Raw genomic sequence first — 24,804 nt, forward strand, 5'->3', positions numbered from 1 at the left:
TAACCATTCCATTCTTTCTTCTTACAAGATGTATAAAATTACACTAAAAGTATACAATTACAGACACAAAATCCGAACTTTTGGGTGATGGCGAAAAACTGCTATGGTGAATTCACAAAAACCATCCAACCTCCTATCATATGTTGGTATGTCATCTTTTTTTTTTTTCTTTCAAAACTAATAAATTGTTGGTGATAACATGTCAACATGGCGCGGATTATATAGCCACACATTTCAATTTATAAACGTAATTCCTAAATAAAACCGACAAAAAGCCAATAAAAAGTGAAAACTTTTTTTTACCTAAATCAGCAAGGCGATAAATCGCAGACCTAACATATAGAAAAACTGTTACTTTCTATTTTCTATATATTTTTACTTATATATGGATAATAATTTACTTTAATGAATTATACATCAATCATGAAAAGTTGTACATTAATCTGAATTTGTGAAGTCTACTTGTAGTTATAATTATTGCATATTTGCATAGCTAAAATAACTTAATGGTTAATTCTATAACTATTTCGTATAAAGATGTAAACAAATGTGTAGTATAATTCCAAATATAGGTCTTACGCTAAGCATTGGTTATTAGGAAAACTCATATAAACAATAAAACTGTCTCTAAATACAAAAGAAAGCTCTGTGATGCTTGCTTATGAAGCTCAATCTTACGACTAAGGCAATAGCTTCAGTATTAATACAGGTAGTGTAAAAGATATGGTGATAATTACTTCTATATCATTTGTTTATCCTTTATAATTCATTTGTCTCTTACATTGTTGAGTGAAAAGTTGCATTAATGGACTCATAGGGCTATGTCTCTTAATTAAGTTGGGCCTCTTGTTTTTGAACTTTATTAATTTTGCATCTTAAATACATTGTTCTAGGCCCAAGAGGAGAAGACTTGATAAATAATTAACTGAATTTTATTAAACCCAACAATACTATTTTTATCATGTCAATTCTTATTTTTTTTTTACTTCCTATAAATCCACGTAGTCATTGAACTAACAACCATATTTCCTCATAATAAGCCACAAAAGAGGTTAAAAAATTATATTTATTACAGTAAAACTACAATATGTCATATAAGTCGAACAAAAAGATTTAAAAAAAAAAATTATCGGCCCCTTGAAATGGCGTCCTTCAACTCATCAGGTGAAGACATGAATAGTTCTATGTAACGACTGCCAAGTGTCATTCGATCTTTGGCTAATGCAGCTTTTGAGTCATCCACATTTGCAAATTCCACAAGTGCTTCTCCTGTTGGTCTTCCTTCTGAATTATATGTCATATGAATTAAGTCTTCGGATAATCTGAATTCTTTAAAAAAGTCAATTATATCGTCTTTTCCAGCTGAAAATGGCAACCCCCTCATTCGCAATACTCGTGTGTCTTCTTCACAAGGTTTTGGCACGTTTGCTCTGAATGATATCCGGAAATACATGAGGGTAAAATCGTCATTTGTTCAATTAAGATAAACAAAAAAAACATCATTGTTATCCTTTCAGCAATTAATGGAAGAAAAAAAAAACAAAAGCTTTTTAAGGCTATTTTCGATAATGAGGTTGAGGAGGGGATTCATGTCTTTTACCATACCCACTTGTGGGTGTGACAAAAAATTGTAACTTTTTTTACAGGCCTACCAAGGAATGGAATAAGAATCGTGATGGAATGAGTCATTACATTCCATGATCAAGTTTAGTTGGCCTATAGGAATGGAATGAATATTTGATATTACATGTAAATACATATAGTTTTTTTTTTAACTTTATTCCATGTATAATATAATCTGATTGCAATTATGGAATTAACTATTTACAAAACTAAAATATTAAACATAACAAAAGATCAATTAACCCCAAATAAGACTATTTTTGGTGCCTAAGTACAGCTGATTTTAGCAATTTAGTCCCAAAAATAGTCATTTTACTTGGAACACAAACTAAAAATGTTACAAAAACCTAAAAAAAGACCAAATTTGTAAGATAAATCCTTTTGGGACCAAAATTGTAAGAAAAAACCTTTTGGAATCAAAATTGAAAAAACAACCCTACTCAGAGTACAAAAATACTTCTGTCCTAAAAAAAATATAAGACAGTCTAACAAATGGTCCCTGTGCTTTCAAAAATATACCACAAATTGTCCTTACAAGGAATTTCTTGCATAGACGGTCCTTAAGTTTGAAAAACCTTACGGCTCACAGGGACCATTCGTGACATATTTTTCAAAGCACATGGACCATTTATGAAATTCCTTATTTTTTAAAGCACATTGTCCTTACATGGACCATTTATGAAATTTCTTGCATAGACGGTCCTTAAGTCTAACAAATGTTTATTTTACAATTTTTTGAAAAAAAAATATTAACAAAGTGGAAGGGATCTGAATTTTGACAGAAACGGTGGATTCCGTTCCGTTCCATTCCATTCCATCAGGCATAACAAACAACTTTTTCCATTCCATTCCATTCCTTCTCTGATTCCATCATACCAATCACTACCTAACGAAATAAATAAATAAATACCTTCCCCTTTCGGCGGCATCTTCCCAGTCTTCAACCGTGGAAGGAAACAACTCAATATACCGACTCCCAAGACACTCTCCATCCATAACCATCGCCCCTTTCGCCTCCTCACAACTTCCAAATTTCACAAACGCTTCCCCCGTTGCTCTTCCCTCCAAATTCACCGTGAAATAAACCGAATCCTCCACCAATTCAAAATCCTTAAAAAACTCCAAAACATCTTCCCTATTCGCCGAAAACGGCAACCCCCTCAATCTAACAACCCCCGTATGTTCCACATTACTATCCCTATCCCTATCTCTATCCCTATCCCTATCCCTATCCCCACGTCCCACGCAGGCCCCACCTCCACCACCACCTCGTCGTGGGGACCGCGACCTACCACCACCACCGCCACGTGTACCATGACTACCATCCACCTCGTTGCTAATGGCCTTGTAATAATCTTCCTTTTTGGATCTAAAAACTTCTACGTATCTTCTTCCGATATTTTGGTGGTTTCTTTGAAGCGCGTATTCGACTTGAAAAGGGTAGCCTAAGAGACAATACGCTTCGCCGGCGAATTTGTTGTGTTTGTGGATGAATAAGATGTCGACAATGTCGAGGCCGTGGAGGAAGTCGGAAATGTCGGATTCGGAGCAGTCGAAGGGTAGGCCGCGTAATTTTATGAGGGGGAAGGTGTGGGGGTGGGGGGTGGGGGCGTAGGGGTAGGTGGGGGGTGGGGTGTAGAGGTAGGTTGATGGGGGTGGGGTTGTGTAGTATGATGAGGGTTGCTCGATTACACGTTGGCGTTTTAGGCCCGGTTCTCTCCCGTCTCCGACATCCACGTATTTACTTCATTTTTTTAAAAGAAAAATTGTGTTAGAATACAAATTAATAGAAAGATGATTATTGATGCTTTATTTATATAGAGTTGAACAAAATTAGACAAGTGGAGAATAGAACACATGAGGGATAATGACTTGAAAGGGTAACAAACTTTCGACTTTGTTCACATTTAGCCACTAAACTTTTTTCCATTCTCTATTTGCCACCGAACTATTAAAACTGTTCACATTTTACCCTTATGACCGGTAACAACCGGTCATAAGGGTAAAATGTGAACAGTTTCAATAGTTCGGTGGCAAATAGATAATAAAAAAAAGTTTAGTGACTAAATGTGAACAAAGTCGAAAGTTCGTTTCCCTCTAAAAAAAAATTCAATGACTAAATGTGAACAAACTTCCTCTTGTATTATGTTTTAGCAAATTATTTATTTTTGTTAAATTCTAGCAACATTTGTTGATGAAGAAATCTATGAAATAAAAAAACAAAACCCCAAAAAATATATTAAAAAAAACGAAAAACTGAAACCAAAATAAATAACCAATGATTTGGTATTTTCCAAAATAAAAAATCAAAATTTCCAATCTGATTTTGGTTTAACCAAAAAAATAAACCATTCTCACTCATAGCTATTAACAAATTGTGTTTCATGGTCAGAAATTACGTTGTATACCGAAGAAAAAGAAATGAAAAACCTTATTTTTTTAAAATAGTTATTTAAATATGAATTGGTTTTTCTAAAACCTTTTAAAATTATGAGTGGCTTTTTTTAAAGAAAAAAAAATAGCATCGTTTTAATTGTTGAATATATAGCTATTTTTTTCTAACTTTATATGTCTAGTTAAATAATCATACATTTCAATAATTATTCAAACTTTTTAAGAAAATACAATCTCAAATATAAATCAATTGTTCGGGTAAATTAAAAATGTCTAAATTCTAAACAACTTGACTTTCATTTTCGATATCCTTTTTAATAGTAATATAGTAATATGATGTATGTCAATACATGTAGTATAACAATATATATAATGTATCAATGTACGTATGTATTTTTTTACAAACAATGTATATGGTTTAATGTAAGTCAATTTATATGTTGCGTAATTTTATAACACAAAATTTATACATATAATATTAAGATAATTTTTATACATATAATATTACATAGTTTTATAACATAAAAATTATACATTGGGTTTTGGGGGGGGGGGGGGGGGGGGGTTCATCTTCATCAACAAATGTTGTTAAAATTTAATAAAAATACATAATTTGCTAAACCATAATACAAGAGGAAAGTTTGTTCACATTTAGTTATTGAACTTTTTTGAAAGGGAAACGAACTTTCAACTTTGTTCACATTTAGTCACTAAACTTTTTTTCATTCTTTATTTGCCATTAAACTATTGAAACTGTTCACATTTTACCCTTATGACCGGTTGTTATCGGTCATAAGGGTAAAATGTGAACAGTTTTAATAGTTCAATGGCAAATAGAGAAGGAAAAAAAGTTTAGTGACTAAATGTGAACAAAGTCGAAAGTTTGTTACCCTTTCAAGTCATTATCCCAACACATGATTATGAGAAGTAATTGAGCTTCAAGGAGTGAAATTACTAGGTCTTTTAACACCCGAGATTATAACTTTTGGGTGTGAATTATTAGTGTTGATCACAAAAAGACCACCTTTTTTACTTATATAAAAAAAATTACCACTTATTTAGCGAAACGCCTTTTTTGCAAAATTTGCTTTTTCAGAGAAAAAAAATCATATTTTTGCGAAATAAAAGAAAATCGTGATTTTTTGAAGATTCTTTTAGTAGGGACACTGATAAAGAAATTTCATGAAAAAATAAATATTTTCGGAATAGATTTGTGGTCATTTTGTAATAAAAGCTGAAAAGGTGGTCATCTGTGATTTATTAAACTTCCCAATATTTGGTATTTTTGTGATTATCCCTTAAATTAATTGACAAATTGAAGTGTTAAGATATTTTGATGACACACCAAGCTTTGGTTAGAAATAGTATTTTATAGGCTTTGGTGGTCAAAGTCAAACTAGAAAAGTTAAAAGTTTCATAAGGTAATCTCCAAGTTTCTTCATTTTGTGTTACTAATTTTGTGAAAAGATGTGAGATTTAGCTTCTAACTTCAAAGAAATGAGTATAAAGTGTTGGATATAAGGAGATGTTATTGTAATGTATCAAACTAAGGTTTCTCAAGTCTTTATGTATTACACATTTAATCCATGAAATTGGAGAAGAAAACTCCCGATTGGGCTGATTTTAGGTTATATTTTTGGCTACGATTTTTTTATGGTATTTAGGGTTCCAAAACAATGTTTCTATCTTGTAGAACAGAAGGCAATCATGAACAATTCTTACATTTATTCAGCCTCTGAATTAATACCTATCAATTCTTTCAAAGCCTCACTCAGGTATAAGTATAACCATACAATGATCATAGCTCTCTTACATCTACTATTTTCTCTCAAATAATTTCAATGAGGACTCGCCCTCTTTCTACTTATATCTTAATCTCATTGCCCTAAACGCCAATCACACCATTAAAGAAGTAAAAGCACATCTCTTTTCATCTAATTTAACGTGAAAAGATGAAAAAAAAAATACTCTTTTTTTTTGGAACGGAGGTATAATCTTAATCAATTGATAGATTTCCATGAAATAACAAGTTCTTGGAAACATTACTATGTAAGATAATTAGTAAAGCACAAAACCCACAAACAAATTGAAGAGCGAAACCTAGATTATCCGGTCACTTCAGAAACCATCATAACTTTTACGTACATAAATGCATACGCTGATATGGAAAAAATAAACAAAAATTAAAAAGATGCGAGAGGTAATAAACTGGAAAGGGGTCTTACCCTCGATAGAACATTTTGTTTCTGGCAGCACAAATCCCCTTTTGATTTTAGGGTTTATAGGCTTCGAGTTTGAGAAAAAGCGACAGAGGATCGCAATATTTGATAGTTTGTTATTGATGAAGGTTGAAAAGAAAGTGATTTTCCAAATGGACCGAGTAACTATGATGTCGTTCAAATTAACCGGAAAAGGTCCCTCAACATTTATACTTGATACATTTTGATAGGGAAAAGTAGATTTTGTAAGTTCGGTCCTTCAATAAAAAATGTTGATCATTAGGGATCCACAACACAACAAAAAAAAGTTGGGTGACTAACACCATTTCTTGAGTTACTTAAAGGAACGAAAAGGAGGATTAAGAGGGAAAAGCTTGATCTCCCTTTTTTAAAGGAGAGAAATAAAATGAAATGACACATAAAACCATCCGTCCAATTTTAAGCGGAATGGTAGGGAATTCAAGAAAATGACCTATTTTACTCTTGTTATTTTCTGATTTCTCCATCTACAACTTCAAACCACGGAATTGCTCTTCATCTTCATTCTCGCGACATCTTCATCTTCATAGTATCTTCATCTTCATTCTTACAAAATATTTTCATATTTTCTTCATCTCGCTCTTTTTTTATAACATCTTTCTTTCCTCCTTCAGCATCCTTCTACATGACCTTACCGTAATCGTCTTCTCCCATTCCTCTTCTTCTCCCTCCCTATGGTAAAGCTGATAAACCCTAATAAGGGGTAAAAACATCATTTACACATTGTGATTTCTTTCCCTCCCCCTTAAACTCGAGAACAGATCTATCCCCTCTTATTTTTTCTTTTGTATGCTTCTGTTTTCCCCTCCCTCCCATTCCCCCTTAATTAATTTTTACACTCGAGAAACAAGATGCAAATGAGATCAAAACTTTTGGGCATGATGAATTTGACCCTATATAAAAAGATGGATGTTTAGATGACCATTTTTTAATAATTAGTTGAATGTTCAAGTAAGATAATTATAAACATTTTATTAGAATTATATGTATCTAAGTAACCTTACTTCTATTTTTTTAAATAGGTTTATTCAAGTGGTTTATTATCTGGTTTTTTTAAAACCTACTTACTTTCGACTATATAAAATTAGAATTAAACTCATGCTTGCTTCACATTCAAATATCTTCTAAAGCGGGCCTTCCATTTTTGAGGTTCATTACTAATTATACATCATTATCGATTATAAAACCATATCACAAGTTTGCCTTGTAGTCTTTATGCAACCAAAAAAACTCTACTTTTTGATCCTAGATCTCCATAATTGTTTATGAAATAAATATCTAATCCCCATTGTCAAGAAACAGTAAAAAATTGGCACAATCACACAAAAATAGTCATCAATTTCACATAGCATCTCCATTTCGAAATGATGACACCATTTGGAAAATGACAATTTCATAAATGCCATTTATGAACGGTAGGGGCCATCTTTGAAAATTGTCAATAAAGTTGGATTTTTAGTAAAATTACAATTAACTACCATTTTATTTGAATATTTTATAAAGGGTTTAATCCTAACATTATTTTATTGGTCATAAAATTGATTTCATTTGAAGTTGGTGTTTACTATTTTGAAGAATTGGATTGTTATATTGCTATGATATAAACCTATTTTTTGTTGGTCTCAATGAACCCGCTACAAATATTTGTATCTATAAAACTACTCTTTTTCATTCTCTGACCCATGTTGGATTAATTCATTTGTTCACTTCTTCCAAGCACCTCAGTGTAACATATAATTTCTCATATATCTTAAATCCGTTTTGAAAATGTGATATATTTATCAAAACGAAAGTATCAAGGAGGAAAACACGTACATATAACTGTTTATCAATTTTAATAATATTTAGGGTTCGAAAATTATGCTAAAAAATAGAGGTAAAAAAACCATTTTTGAAATCGATTAAAACCAATTTTTCAACTGTCATCTCAAAGAGAAAAAGGCTAATAATAAAAACAGACATTTGTTTATTGTTTATCAATTTATACAATATTTTTTATTCCATTTAATTTATTTAACTTATATCATTACCATTCCATCATTCTATGTAACAATATATACATAAAATGATAAATAAATAAAAACCCTCTCATAAAGTAATAAGTTGCGTGACATTAGATGCTTAAAAATACAAATTAGTTTATTAGTTAAAAATACAAGTTAGTTAGAAATTAGTTTATTAGTTAATCGAACAGGAAGCGGTTAAAAAAATGACCAGGAAAAACTCGGTCTTCAAGACTTCATCCGCCAAATGCCAACTATCTTTCAAAGATGGAAGTCCCTTTATCTCTATTCCTCCAAAAACATCCTTTTGTCCAATCACAAACTCATGAATTAAAACACTGGAACTCAATAATCAAGCACCACACTAAGCTCAAAGATGACGTTGCCATACTCACAACATATACCCAGATGGAATCTTTGGGTATTTTGCCGGATAATGCCACTTTGCCTCTGGTACTCAAGGCCTGTGGCCGACTACAAGCCATAGAAAAAGGTAAGAAATTACACAATTCCATTTCGAGTACAAATTTGGCTTCTGATATCCGTGTTCAGACAGCTCTTGTGAACTTCTATTCAAAATGTGGGATGTTGCAGAATGCACTTACAGTGTTCGATGAAATGACTCAGAGAGATGTCGTTTCATGGAATGCTATGATTTCTGGGTGTTTTTGTTGTTATGAGTACCAAAAAGCTCTCCATTTGTTTTCTCAAATGCAAAAGGAAAATCTAAAGGCGAATTCAGTGACCATTGTTGAGCTGCTTCAGGTGTGTGGGGAGCTTTTGGAATTGAGGTCTGGGAAGGAGATACATGGGTATTCCTTGAGACATGGTTTGTTTAACACAAATCCTCATGTGGATTCTTCTTTAATGGGGTTTTATTTAAAATTTGATCCATGGATTGCAAGTCTTGTTTTTGAGACATTAGCTTCAAGAAACACGATAAGTTGGAACACTATGATAAGTGGCTATATTAACCATGGGGATTTCTTGAAAGCTCTGAAACTTTTCATTCTCATGCTCAATGAAGGATTCAAATGTGATTCTATCACAATGTTAGTTGTCATTCAAGCATGTGCTGAATTTGGAGATCATGGACTAGGAATGCAAGTTCATCAACTGGTTATCAAATTTGGTTACAACAATATGCATATAGTCAACTCATTGGTCAACATGTACAACAAATATGCAGATTTAAAATCATCCTATGAGCTATTTACCTCGATTCCAACAAAAGATGTTGCATTATGGAATTCTATGTTATCTTGTTATGTTGAAAACGGATTAATCAATGAATCAATACATTTGTTAAATAAAATGCAGTTGGAGGGCATTAAGGTAAATGAACGAACTATAGTCATTATACTTCCTCTATGTGCAAATCTTTCTAATGGTTTAATAAATGGTAAAAGCTTACATGCTTATGCTTTTAAGATTGGAAAGGAAAGAAACAAACATATTGGAAACAGCTTAGTGAATATGTACACATTGTTAAACTGTGTTGAAGATGCCACAAAGGTTTTTCATAAGATGAAGGACATAGATGTAATTTCATGCAATGTTTTCATCTCTGCATTGGCAAATAACAAACTCAAGGTTCAATCTTGTGAAATTTTCACCAAGATGCTAGAATTGGAAATCAAACCGAATTCTCAAACAATAACCTCAATACTTTCTGCTTTTGATGGAATAGGTTTCTTGAAATTTGGCAAATCCATTCATGGTTATGTGATGAAATGTGGGATTGAGATAGATGCATCTTTAAACACTGCACTTACAGAAATGTATATAAATTGTGAAGATGAATCAACGGGTATGAGGGTATTTGAGGAATTTCCTTATAAAGATTTGATTTCTTGGAACTCGTTGCTTTCAACTTACTTCAAGAACAATCAACCCTACAAAACTTTACTCCTTTTTCATCATATGATCACAAGGGTAAAAGTAAAACCGAATTTTGTCACAATCATAAACATTCTCTCGTTATACACTCATCTTTCTAATCTCCCACAAGGGAAATTCCTACATGCTTACACATTAAGAAGATTTTCATCGTTAAATTACGATTTACCCCTTGTGAATGCCTTCATAACTATGTATTCAAGATGTGGTAGTTTGGAATATGCTGAAAATCTCTTTAATGTATTACCAAAAACAAATATTATTTCATGGAATGCAATGATTGCTGGATATGGAATGCATGGACATGGGGATGCAGCTATGTTGACTTTTTCAAAAATGGTCAAACAAGGATTTACACCAAATCGAGTGACATTTATTTCTGCTTTATCTGCTTGTAGTCATTCTGGAATGATACAAAAAGGTTTACAACTTTTTTATTCCATGGTTCAAGATTTTGGTATAACTCCTGAACTTGTTCACTACAATTGTTTAGTTGATCTTTTAGCTCGTGGGGGGTTCTTGAATGAAGCTAAATATGTGATTGACACTATGCCCATGGCACCAGATGCTGCCACCTGGCGAGCTCTGATTGGTGGGTGTCGAGTCTACTCAGATACCCACTTGGCTAAAGCTGCTTTTGAGAATCTTATTGAATTAGAACCAAAGAATCCTGGGAATTACGTGTTGTTATCCAACATTTATGCGGCTTCTGGACTTTGGGATGAAGTAAAGAGTTTAAGATTGATTCTTGAAAACAAGGGTTTGAAGAAGCCAGCTGGCAGAAGTTGGATTGTTATCAAAAGTCAACTTCATTTCTTTGCAGCAGGAGATAAATCACATCCACAATCCGAAACAATCTACAGAAAGTTGACTTCTTTGTTGACTTTTGTTAAGGAAATGGGGTATGTTCCTGATCTTAGATGGGTTCTTCATGATGAAGATGATGAAAGAAAAATGGTGAGGATTTTAAGTCATAGTGAGAAACTAGCAATTGCATTTGGATTGATTAATGTGAGTGGTTGTTCACGGATCTTGATTACTAAGAACCTAAGGATTTGTGGTGATTGTCATGAATTTAGTAAGTATGTTTCAAAGCTTTTGAGGAGGACCATAATTATAAGGGATGCTACTCGTTTCCACCATTTTGTAGATGGATTATGCTCTTGTAAGGACTATTGGTAAGACTTAATGTTGTTCAAAAAATGTTTAGTAATTTAATACACATATAACTTTATAATTAAGAATACATATTTTGATATGTATATATATACATGTAGTTCTAACTTATTTGAAAATGTTGCAAAATGTGTTATTATTATATGTATTTATTGTATTCTCTATGTCTATAGCCGATTTGTATGTATATTGTTATAGTCCATTTGTAGTATGTAACAAAATGAAGTCCAATGTACATTGTATATATATTCCTTTGTTTAATGGACGTTGGTCCTAATGTAAAAATAGATCTAGAGACTAGGCGTACAAGTTATCCTAAACCAGAAATATCATTTGTGTAATTTAATCTAAATAAAATATTAAAGTACATAAAGGGGTTGATAGTCACATTGATTGTACTTATTAATATATTGTAATTAAATAGTGACGAGTTGTATCTTGGGATATATAGCTTTAAAAGTATCCTAGGAATGCACAAGTTTAAATATGGGTGTCGTGTTATCAAATATTATGACATAAAAAGATACCTTTCTTACTTACTGCAGTAAAAAAGATGTGATTTTCATAGTTACTAAAGGACCAAAGGGTAACTTATCAAGAAAGAAATGTGCAGTAAAAAAGATGTGATTTTCATAGTTACTAAAGGACCAAAGGGTAACTTATCAAGAAAGAAATGTGTCCGGTGGTTATACATAAGGAGTTGATCCGTACACAACAATTTTTTTCCATACACAACAATTGGTGCTTTAAAATGTTGTATTGTACAACTATATAATGCATAAATTGTTGTGTATAACAAAAAATTGTTGTGTACGAATCACTTCCCACATACATATGTTAATGAGATAATGACTTATAAGGGTAATATAGTTTAGGTTTTGTTCACGTTTAGTCATTTAAACTGTTTTTTGTCCACATATTACAATTGAACTTGATTGGAGTGCTCACATTACATCCTTATAACCGGGTGATATAGGTAACATAGTTTAGGTTTTGTTCACATTTAGTCCCTTAAGTTTTTTTGTCCACTTATTACAATTAAATTTGTTTGGATTGTTCACATTACATCCTTAAGAACTTGTTTGCACTGTTGACATTACATCCTTAAGACCTGACAGCGCTGATCATCTTCCATGTTGCCATTGAACTGTATTTCGACTAGCCCCATATGAGAGATGTTTTCGTGTGTGCTCGGACCTACTCAATATTTTACCTTTAAATTGTCATAACTCCTTTGTTTGAAGTCGGAATGTCATGATTTGTTTTTCAACACAGATAAGGGTAACATAGTTTAGGTTAATAACTTATAAGGGTAACATAGTTTAGGGTTTTTTTTTCACATTTGGTCCTTTATGTTTTATATATATATATATATTTTTGTGTGTGTATATATATATATATATATATATATATATATATATATATATTATTGAGATTGTTTGGACTATTCACATTACATCATTATATGACCGACTAAAACCTACACCAACCGGTCATAAGGATGTAACATGAGTAGTCCAAATAAGTTCAATGGTAATATATGGACAAAAAATAACATAAAAGACTAAACGTAAATAAAACTAAAACTTTGTTACCCTTATAAGTCATTTTAAGAAACAAATAATATGTAAACTGATATTGATCTCAAATATATAACAAGAACATAATAAAAAACACTCTCTTTCTCTCATCATCGGCCAATGAAAAAACAAGAACATACTGAAACAAAAAAAAAAGTAGTATTGAGACAATGAAGAGAAACAAGTATATTTAGTTAGAAAAAGCTAATTCTAGAGCTCTTAAACCAACAAAAATAATTATTTGTTTGAATTTTTAATAATAAATTTGAGTAGGCTCTAATATTAACTGTTAGTTATTTTAATAACCAAAACATAATTTGGAAGCTTAAACTTTATACCTTGATCTCGAATATGATTAAAAGAAATAAACAAAAGAAAGAAGATAATACAATTTGAGATAATATAATCTGAGAGATATTAGAATTGTATGAGATTTTATGTCAAATTAGAAACTTAACCCAAAAAATAAACATGATAAATATTTATCCTTATTTATTGATAAATACACTCTATCAACATTTTAAAACAATTTCCTTAATAAATCTAAATTTAATGATAATGTATATTTATTTAGTGGTCCTAAATTATAGATCACATTATATATGGATGTACTTACCTATGGACTTCATTGAATGGATAATCATGAAAAATCTCGATGACAATTTCTATACCAGTATCATTTAGAAGTTTTTCAAAGATTAAAGATCGTCATAGGAAAACGAATTAAAGCGTCGTTATGCATGCCACAAACATCACAAGTAGAGTAAACCACAAAAATGGTTCATGTGGTTATCATTGTTGTGGTTTCGGTCCAAAAAAAATTGAATTTGCACTAATGGCCCAAAACTGGATTTTTATTTATTTATTTTTTTATATATTGTGGTTTTGGTCTCTCTCTATCTATCTTTCAATGCACCACCCCATCTAGTATTCCCACTAAGCCACATCACCTAATTGTTTTCTCCGACCATGACTTTGCCACACATACCGAAAACCTACATGTTAAAATCACATACACATGATGAAAAACTTAATCACATCAAAAACTAAAATCTAAAAATGAATCCTATTTTGAAAGATATGGAAAATTAAATGAAAGGTGTCATATTCATGATCGACGTCAGAACCTTACAACAATAACACCACTATCATCACTTAAACCACACCATCACCATCTCGAATCCAACTAAAAACACCAACACTATAATTACCTACACCTTTACCATCAAGACCGAAAATGACCCATGCCTTTACATAGCCATACACCATCTGATAGAGTTCACTTGATCCTCCGAGATCCACTCAGATGTTTTGCACTCTAAAACCAAATTTACTTAAATAAGCATCAACAATTTGATGTCGATGATCAGAATCTCTTCATTCAAGTTGTTTCCATTGAGAATCTAGTTCTAAATTGTTTATTCTCATATTTGATTCATCTGTGTGGTTGTATCCATCCCCTTCTTTGCTACTTCAAGAAGACTGTTTCATGGAACAAGCAACCACTTGCACCCACTGCTTCAACTTTACCTTGACTCACTTCAAATTTTCTCCTACAAAATTCCATGAATTTATTTATAGATTTGGGTGGTGGAGAATGGATATGTTTAGTTTCAAAATTTCACAATCCTTGGCTATAAATCTTCCATGTACTATCTTTCATTTTCAAATGATGATGTTCTTGAATTTGATGATAATGTGCCTATCTGGTCAAGTTTAGGTATCGGTGAGACACTACCACTGCTAGGAGGAGAGATAGTCGCCCCCTGGATCAATCGTAACAAGAAGCGATGGAGGAAGAAAGTGAGTTACTTATGTAGTGGTGTTGACTAGTGGTGGTGTATTGAGTGTTGTAAGTCTTATAGTAAAAGAAAGAGATAAGGGTGGTGGGTAGGGTTTTTGTTTTATTTTTAATTGAAAAATAATTGTAAATAAAAAGGATATAGTGCTTTTAAGCCCTTTCAAATTTTTAAGAACCAAAACCACTAAAAAAAATCCCAATTTTGACTAATATGGTGCAAGTCCAAACTCGTTTGAAGTGAAACCACAAAAAAATGATGTTACATCCCGATTTTCAACCCAAATTATTTTATTTTATTTAATTAAATATATTAGAGCTATAACTACATTATGCGAAAACATGTTGTGAATGCGCGTGTGTACAGTCGAACTTTGCCCTTCTTACGAAGTACTTGAAAATATTTATAACAACTTGGTAAGTGCTAGGTTTCATGAGTTCCCCAAAATAATATATACCACAATACATAAACATGCATACAAACAATGGCTCATGATATGCCAATAATATGTGTATTTTAGACTTACGACCTAGCCATTTTGTCTTCAACATGGGTCTACATGTACTTACGGCCTACATGTCATTTCGTCAACATGAGTCTATGTGTACTTACGGCCTACTTGCCATTTCGTTAACACGAGTCTATGTGCACTTAAGGCCTACTTTCCATTTCGGTCAACACGCGGGCCTATTGGCTCCCAACCTCTTTAACCGTTCCACCATCATCCCATAACTAATACTTTAATTACAAAAATTATGCACATAGAGGCTGCACTTTAGATTCTACTAATACATGCACATTTATACTTTCTACTCTACCCGTTCACAGTTAAGCACATAAAGATTGTACTACCAACTCCACTCTACTAGTTCTCGATCCTAACATACATGGATATATATTATAATACATGGTATAGTGAGATAACTCACCTTCACAATGACTTGGAAGATTGACAGCTATCTGGGTGATTCTAGTGGCAATCTGTAACATCCCAAAATTCAAGGCAAAAATTTTCATTTTTAAATAAGTTATTATAAAACCATAAGTTTAAAAACATCCATAATAACATCTCATGTCAAAACCAAAGTGTCAATAGTCAAACATGTTATCATAAAATAATATCAGAGTGTAATCCCAAAGATCTCATATGCGGAAAATATAGTGTGATGCGTTGTGATCGAGCCGGCTCCTTTCCTTTGAAAACGAAGTACCTGAAACCAAAACTATAAACCGTAAGCACGAAGCTTAGTGAGTTCCGCCGTCATACCACATACCATATAACAAACATACTGCCAGGCAATTCTGGGGCGCCCGACCTACCCTTGTCAAGCAATTCTGGGGTGTTTGACCTACCCTGCCAGGCAATTCTGGGGTGCCTGACCTACCCATGTCAAGAAATTCTGGGGTGCTTGACCTACCCTACCAGGCAATTCTGGGGTGACCGACCTACCCTCCGGTTTATCTCAATCGGCTACGGGGACTATTTCACCCCTACCACTACCACATAATAACATAACATAACATACTGTCAGGCATATCTGGGTGCCCGATCTACCCTTCGGTCCTTATAACCGTAACACAGAGACTATTCCCCTACTACCACTAACACACAACATCATATCATGCTAACACATAAAACATATCAGGTAGTAGCAAACCTAGAAAATTAAAACAAAGACAATTATCTATCAAACAACTCCTACTAGTGGGCCGACATTATGGCCGTAGACCCACTTCTACTGGAAGGTAACTCACCTCACACTGCTGAAGTCCCGTAGACAAAACTCTAGCTGCTGGATGACAAGTTCCCGGACTGTCAATATCAAAACAATACCCAATTAATAATTGGGTTCCAACACATAACCATAAGTCCATGCTTAGGGTAAAAGACTACTTTACCCCCATGTTAGCTTGATTCAAGCCCAAGGCCCAATCCAAAGACCCAAAAGTCAACTATAAGTCAAGGCCCAACATATGGCCCAATTTTCCAAATTGGGCCCAAACCTTTACATGGTCTTATTCTAAGGCCCAACCATTTAGTCTAGTCCAAACATTTGGCATTTCTAATGGCCCAATATCTCATAATCATAAAAGCCCAATTATGGCCCAATTTTCCAAATTGGGCCCGAACCTCACATGGGCCTTACCATAAAGCCCATCCATAAATTCTTAGTCCATATGATTGTTCTTGGATGATCCATCAATAGCCCAATCACCAAAGCCCAATAGAAAGGCCCAACTTAAGGCCCGAGTAAGATTAGGGTTTCACATAAAATGACAATTAGGGTTAAGTGTTTCTTACTTAACCCATTAAGGACTTAATCCATTAAGTCCATCACTCTACTAGATAAATCATATGGTGTGTTTGGGTGTAACTCTCAATTCCATTCCAATGGCCCAAAATGCGGGTCCCGATAAGTCCAAACCAATAATTCCAAAATTAGGGTTTTCTAAACACTAATTAGGGTTTTCAACCCAATCACAACCCAATTAGGCCCAATAGCTAAGTCTTTGGATTAGTTAGGGTTTCATTAGGCACACTAGGGTTTCATAAGTCGGGTACCACCCACTACCACCTCGGGTAGTGGTGGTCAACGGCGGCGGCCACCACCTCACGGTGGTGGTTATGGTTCTAGTCCATTTTTGTCCAAGTATCCCAAACGAGATCTAAACACAACAAAGCACACCACTACTCAACACGGCGGCTGGTGGCGGCAGCCACCACCTCACGGTGGTGGTTATGAATTTTCTTTGTTATACTAGTCACTAATTACAATTTACAATGCTCTAACCCAAAAATAAACACACACACAAATAGATAAACATACACACAACCACCCTTGTGGTGGACGGCGATGGTAGATGGTGGCAGCCACCACCTCACGATGGTGGTGGTGGCTATTCTCGATTTTCCAGCCAAACAAAGCCACCCACGACACACAACAACAGAAAACACACACACACACACACTTGTTTTGCCCTGAACAGGAACACATCCACCCTCTTGGTGGCGTTTGGCAACGGCAAAATCTCGGAGAAGCGGCAACGACGGTGATTTGCGATGACAGCCACCAACTCACGGTGGTGGCGACGGTTCCTCTTGATCTTTTGCCCAGCAACACGTCGACACACGTAAGACACGACGCGAAACAGCAGCCCTCAGCCACCGACTTGGCAGCTGGCAGCGTTGAAGTTATTCCGGGTTCCCGACTGTGGTGGTGCTATGATGGTGACATAGTGGGTGGCGGAGCAACAGCGAACCGAATGAGGAGAAAGGATGAAATGAACGATAGCAGCAGCAACGACAGAAGGCAGAAGGAGATGATGATGGAGGAGGGTGGCAGCGGATGCCACGAACCTTGTCGACGGTCTTCAACGAAATGAAAGCAGTGGCGGTTCTTGGCTTTGACGTCGGCAATGCAGCAGCGGAGACGGTGGCTGTCAGGCTCGATGATGCAACGGCGGCTGAGGAGGGCTCCTATGGTGGCGGCGTATAATGACCCAATTTTTGAAAAGAAAATTTTCATTTTTGATTAGTTAAAACACATTTCCATAAGCCACGAAATCAAAATACAATTGTTTCCAAAATTCATGTCAATTACAATTTTATTTCAAAATGTCAGAGTGTCCCATAAAAACACCCGAGTGAGAGTGCACGCCGCGCCATCACGCCTTGCCCTTGCCCTTGGGCTCAGATGTACCTGAAACAAATCCACAAACTGTAAGCTAATGCTTAGTGAGTCCCCCAGAGCATACCCCACACACAATCCACATAACACATATCATATTAGCTATAAAAGCTATCTCTAACACATAAGCCATGCATAAAAACATATAAGGATGCCATGGACTCCTCCCGAGGTCTTACTCCAGGATGTCATGAGCTCCCCCACATGGTCTTACACCTAAGTCTCATGGGCTCCCCCCATGATCTTTAACTGAAAAGCCATGGGCTCCCCCATATGGTCTTACATCTAAGTGTCATGGGCTCCTCCCATGGTCTTTACTTGAAAAGCCATGGGCTCCCCCACATCGTCTTACATCCAAGTGTCATGGGCTCCCCCATGGTCTTCCCTCCAAGTATCACACATATAGCTAGCATAATACCAAGCATATCTAGCAATCATACCACATATCTCTACACAACAAGTAACATATCTCTACACAACATGTATACCACATATCATAGAATGGGCCGACCTTGGTTCCTTAGACCCATTGGTATGGTAAGAAGACTCACCTCTCGAATGCCGAACTGACAAGCTAAAATCAAAAATGTCCCACGCGCTGCTCCAAATCAACTGCCTATGATCACCATGTGATTAGCTTGTCATAATCCCATACTTGCCCTTAAAGTCAACCCTGGTTAAAGTCAAGGTCACCGGTCAAGGTCAACAGTCCATGTTGACCTCAACTCGTCGAGTTACCTGTGTAACTCGCCGAGTCCCTCCATGTCCACTCGCTGAGTTTTCTGAGTAATTCATCCACTCGCCGAGTTACTTGTGTAACTCGCCGAGTCCCTCCATGTCCAAAACCGAAAACTCATGACAACCGAAAACTCATGACAACCGAAAACATTCGGGAGACCCGAAAACGGGTAAACATTACTCGACTCGTCGAGTCAGCTAAGGGACTCGACGAGTTCCTTCAGTCTTCTTCAAGTTCAGCCCTTTTCAGTGGGATCTAAGGTCCCAAATGTTGGATTAGGTGTCTAAGTTCATAACTATTTCTGGGATGTACTTGACCCGATTAGCATGGTCCATTTGGGTTGTTTGACATCATGCATTTAGATAGACCAAAATAAGAGAAATAACACTTAAGGTTTATTAATATATTATAAGTTCTAATATATTAATAATATTATTTAATTAGTTTTGATCAAGAATTAGTTTGGAATTAATTAAGTGATCAAAAGAAGACTAATTAAATATATGGGTTGATTGTATAAATCACCCATGCTTGTATAGTGGGCTAATGCTCCATGGATTATCAAGTTGGGCTAAAACCCATAGGATGCTCCATGGATGCTCCATGGTGTCTTTGAACCCATGGATCATGGAAATGAAGAGCCATGTCAAGTTAGGGTTTACATGGTGTAACCCTACTTATGACACACTATAAAAGGAATATGTTGTAGACCAAAATCGGCACTAGTGTGAGAACAAGAGGGCATAGCCGATTTTAGAAGTGCTCTATTTCTCTCAAGGTTATTCCAAGTGTATTTGATGTTGTGTGAGACATTTGAGGCATCACACTTGAGGTGCTAGGCTCACAAGGTTCTCAAGGAATCCAAGCAACTAAAGGTATGTATTTCTTACTATCTTTTATGTTTAAAAGCTCCCCATGCTTTGTTAGATAGGTTATGAACCTTGGAAAATCAATTTTGCATGTATCATGGTAAAAAATAGATCCAAGGTTTCTAGGGTTGCATGTACACCTTAGGCTCAAAACCCAACAGTGGTATCAGAGCCTAGGCTTGTTTGTTTGATACTTGATGCAAAATTGTGAAAAAAATCAGTTTTTCTGCACTCTGCAGCATGAACTCGCGGAGTTCATGGGGGGACTCGACGAGTCCATGAGTAATCTCATCCTACTCGTCGAGTAGGTTCATGCACTCGACGAGTAGGAGTCCCAGAATGCAGTTTTTCGACTTTTGCTGCTGGAAATGGACTAGAAACATTACCCTAAACTGTTTTGGTGTTATAAAACTTGTTTTAGATGGTGTAATGGTTATGCTAATCCATTTTCAATAGCTATTATCAAAATTTCAAGTTTTATATGGTTAATTTATGATTCTTGAAAATTGTTGATATGCATGTTCATGAACTTATGAGTTTAGAAGATCATAGGAATTATTTGTAACTTGCTTGTTATTTTAATTCTTGATCATTATGTGTTTTAATGGAATCCATAATTTGTCCTCAAGTTATGGATTACCAAAAGTCATCCTTTTAAAGTCCATTAAAGAAACACATAGGTTACATAAAATGAAAAGTCTCTCATTTTAATAAACCATTTAACTCATAAGTTATGAAAGATGAAAAGTTTTTAAAGTTACAAAACTTGAGTAAAGTCACTTTAAAAACTTTAGTTCCAACCCCTAGAATTTTAAAAGTTAAAATTCAACCCTTATACTTTATAATATTATAAGTTAATAATATATATATATATATATATATATATATATATATATATATATGTATAAGATCAAGTCATTTTACCGTTAGTAGACCTCATTCACGAAGCTGGTCTATAAAGGGGGGTATAAGGTTGTTGCCTATAAAATGGCAGCTTAATGGGTGTCCACTCTCACCCACCGCTTCCTTGACTGGTGGAGGGTCGTTAGCCGAACGGGTAGGACAAGGACTAGAATTCTCCCTTCATTAAAAGTATTAATGATAAATACAAAGTAACTAAATGTTTTATAAATTCCCAATCTTAGTTACTTTAGGAAAATGTGAATAAGGTGCTAACCCATGAAATTACACTTTGCACTTTGCTTAAGTCGGTTAGTGGAGCGCGTGTGGTTAACCGGCACACTAGCTGGACTTAACAAGGTAGGCAAAGGGTAACTTAATGTTTATCATAGTATCGATGGAGCGCGTGTGGTTAACCGGCACATCGATTGAGGGATAATACATTAAGGGTACCAAGTAATTTGCATGGTTACTTCGCACATTGTTTTGTGATCCTCGGCATCCCAGTCACAAAACCCGAAGGGCACACTCGAGATTGAAACATGCTATTGAAAGTTCAATGAATCTCAAAAGATCTAGGAGATTCATATCCAATTAAAACCTAGTAATTTATTTCGTTTTTCATGGTGGAAATTGGTGAATCGTCATTCACCTACCTTCAAATATTTTATAGCTTGGATTACGGCATCCCTCTTCCAAGTTATAAAATATTGTGTTGGGTCCTAGCCTTAATATTTCATATTGGGTGTTATATTAAGGACTTTAAATCAACTATCTTGAATATCTCCCAAAAGATGTCTGGTTCAGACAATTATGATCTTCCCAAAACTCTTGGAATAAGCTTTCCTAATGAAGATGATGTCCCGTGACTGGATCATGGAAATCATACTTCAATTCCGTCTTGGAATAAGCTTTCCTAATGAAGACGATGTCCCGTGACTGGATCATGGAAATCATACTTCAATTCCTCCACCTCCTCCAATTATTCTCTCTATCCCACAAGTTCAAGGTCACTCAAGCCCTATTGGCAAGCAAGGTCTATGTGTGATCACAACTTGGAGATGAAGTAACATATTGACAACCCGGGAGAGTTGGGTGTCAAAGTCTTGAGAAAGTTGGTTGTTCAATCACTTTCTAAGTCACATAGTGAGTGTCCTTTTGGACTACTATGTAAAAGACTATGACATAACCCTTAATGATCTTATCTATTTGCTTGGTGCTACTGAACCAGAAATGATTTGGAGCTCTGGTAAAACAAATTTGATTAGTAGATCAACTTCCCAAACTACCATGGACATTGACAAATTGGTGACATTGGAAATCCAGAAAGCTTTCTCTTCCCAATGGAAAGGGATAGGCCATAGTCACCTCGGTTGACCAGATGGTAAAGAGAAAGGCTAAGTCTGAGATAGTCCTGTGTACCATTCCCAAAGGGTTCATATGGTTCTATTGCCAAAAAGGAAGGGGCGTTGGTTGCAAAGCTGCCCTAACTACCTGAAAGATCTGAGAGAAGGTCTAGTCAGAAAGTTTGATTCTGCTTCAGGTAAGTCCACTATCTAACTCTGTTAAGTTCCTTATTGATGATTCTTAATACACAATGTGACTCGGTTACATTTTGGTGTTTGGCATAATCAAGCAAAGGGAAGGACACTTAAAGAAAGAGTATGTTGAATCTGATCGCGAAGATGGATTTCAATCGCATGGTTCAAAGATCGGATTCTTGAGCTACTACTTAGGAGTTATGATAGATTGCTAGGAAATATGGAACATCATAGTTTTCATTTAAAGCTGCATTGTAAGGAAAAAGTTTTTTCTGCATTTTATAAATAAATAAAATTTTGATTTTATTTTAGTTTATATCTCCTTGCAATGGCTTTTATGGAAAATTGATGTTTATATGTTTCTAGCAATAATGGAAATGTGAATTTGATTCTTTTATTTGTGGTAGTGTCTAAATTTATCAAATAAGGAAAGATTCTCATCACCCAAGGTTTCATTTGGACCGAAACTTGGAATCATGCAAGTTGTATAGTATGATGAATGAGAACTTTCAGCTTTGGAAAATTAAGACTAATTCCTTATTCACATGTATATGTGAGTCAAGTGAAGGACTAAGGGATCGAGTACATATTCTTGTGCACTGGTCAAGTCCACCACAAAAGATCGATAAGATTATTCGTCATGATTTACTAAAGTTTAGTAAATATGGTTATACTTACCAATTTAAGTATAATTCTGAAACATTGGAAAATTTTTCAATGTTTTGCAGGATGAATGAGAAGAATCAAATTAGGAAGAAAGATAAAAGTTTCTGAAATCTGAAAAGATGGGAGAGTACTTTAGTATCATGTTTTGTGATCATCTTAATGATTAAGAAACCATATCACAATTGGTCCTCTAAGGACATCTTAGTGCATTCCTATGGCTAAGAAGAGGAATCAAGAATTGTTGAAATGGTTAAATCAAGAAGGTGAGTCATACTTCGTTCCAAAACAATTCTTAGAGTCATACTCCAAGATTGTAACTTGAGTGACATATCTTAAAGAAAGGTTTATAAAACTTGTCAAATGTAAGAGTAAAATGTGTCCTACTCTTGTACATTTGAAATTTGTAAGTTGTGATGTTTTGGATAAAACAAAGACCAACTAAGGCCAATTGTGTGAAGTGTTTGTCTTGATAAAGAATCCATACTATCTCTTGAATATTTGGAAAGTGAGTCTTATATGTCAAGAGGACAGTGGGAGTCTTAAAGATCTTGAAAAAGCTTCTAGATCTAATCAAGAAGAAAAACCTATAGTTTATCACTAGCACACGACTTAAGGTTTATAACCTATCGTGTTGACATATTCCTATTTCTGTGCCCATTCCATTTAAAGTTGGCTTTGCATATGAGTTCTGAGAGTTCTCAATTGGTTGCATAACAACTTGGAAGCAATGGCAGGCCCTTGTGCTGCCAGGTGGCAAGAAGTTAAGATTGCACAAGTTCAATCCATAAGGGTTTGGGTTTGTCACTAACCTTGTCTTGTGATTATGGTTTTGACAAATTCACATGGATAGGAACATATACACCATAAAATCTAAATTGTCATAAGGTTTCTCTCCGATTCATGAAAATGATGGTGAGGAAACGCTTTCACTAAGTAGATTTTAAGTAGATAGCAATTGTGATATTTGCATTCTCAAAGTCGTTAGTGGAGAGTGTGTGGTTAACCGGCACACTAACATGGACTTGTGAGAAATGGCAAAGGTCTAAACAATTGAGACTATGATTACGGCATCCCTTTTTTATAGTTCTGTAATTGTTTAGACACACATGTGTGCTATCTAAGGAAAAGGTGTATGATTTTGATAAAGTTTTATCAAAGCATCTCATATCAGAAATATGAACTTTGGTAAGAAGGTCAATGAAGTATTGATTTCTAGAAGTCCAGCAGATTTCTAAGTACATGTCAAAGCTAGTGGGAGCATAAGCTTCATGCTAATAATCATCATGCAAGTGGGAGCATGATAATTATAATAAGTGTTGCAAGTTAGCAAGGTTAATTATAGAAAACAAAAGGTTTTAATTGGGAAAAAGTTGTTTTACTATAATTAAGGGAGAGGAAATTATACTTCATTTCAATTCTAAAAGATTAGATTGAGGTTTTAATCATCTTTAGTCAAGGATATATATATATATATATATATATATATATATATATATATATATATATATATATATATATATATGAATTTTATTTTGGAATGGCTCAACATAAGGAAATTCTATATATCGGTCTACTATTTGTGTTCTAAAATTCGATTATGATTACAACATCCCTTTTCATAATCTGAATTATGAGAACTTGGCAAATAGAAATAGAAATATTATAGCA

The 24,804-nt window shown here is 34.6% G+C and overlaps 1 protein-coding gene and 1 pseudogene across 1 annotated transcript; one reads left to right on the forward strand and one right to left on the reverse strand.

The window, feature by feature from the left end:
- Positions 1–1,008: 1,008 nt before the first annotated feature.
- On the reverse strand, positions 1,009–6,368 carry LOC145121043 (RNA-binding (RRM/RBD/RNP motifs) family protein). Its single transcript, XM_079056825.1, has 3 exons — positions 6,243–6,368; positions 2,534–3,367; positions 1,009–1,430 (listed from the first exon to the last, which is right to left on the reverse strand). Exons 1-3 carry the CDS (start codon positions 6,254–6,256, stop codon positions 1,127–1,129), a joined length of 1,152 nt encoding a protein of 383 aa, XP_078912951.1. The 5' UTR covers positions 6,257–6,368; the 3' UTR covers positions 1,009–1,126.
- A 2,106-nt stretch (positions 6,369–8,474) lies between these two features.
- On the forward strand, positions 8,475–11,390 carry LOC145118750 (putative pentatricopeptide repeat-containing protein At3g11460, mitochondrial pseudogene; annotated as a pseudogene).
- The last annotated feature ends 13,414 nt before the right edge of the window (positions 11,391–24,804 follow it).

This window comes from Lactuca virosa, chromosome 6 (assembly GCF_052849685.1).
Source record: "Lactuca virosa cultivar CGN04683 chromosome 6, Lactuca_virosa_CGN04683_v6, whole genome shotgun sequence".
NCBI lineage: Eukaryota > Viridiplantae > Streptophyta > Magnoliopsida > Asterales > Asteraceae > Lactuca > Lactuca virosa.

Coding starts and splice junctions, on each gene's coding strand:
- LOC145121043 (XM_079056825.1), bottom strand. Junction 1,431..2,533: donor GATGCCGCCGAAAGGGGAAG/GTATTTATTTAT, acceptor GATATCATTCAG/AGCAAACGTGCCAAAACCTT.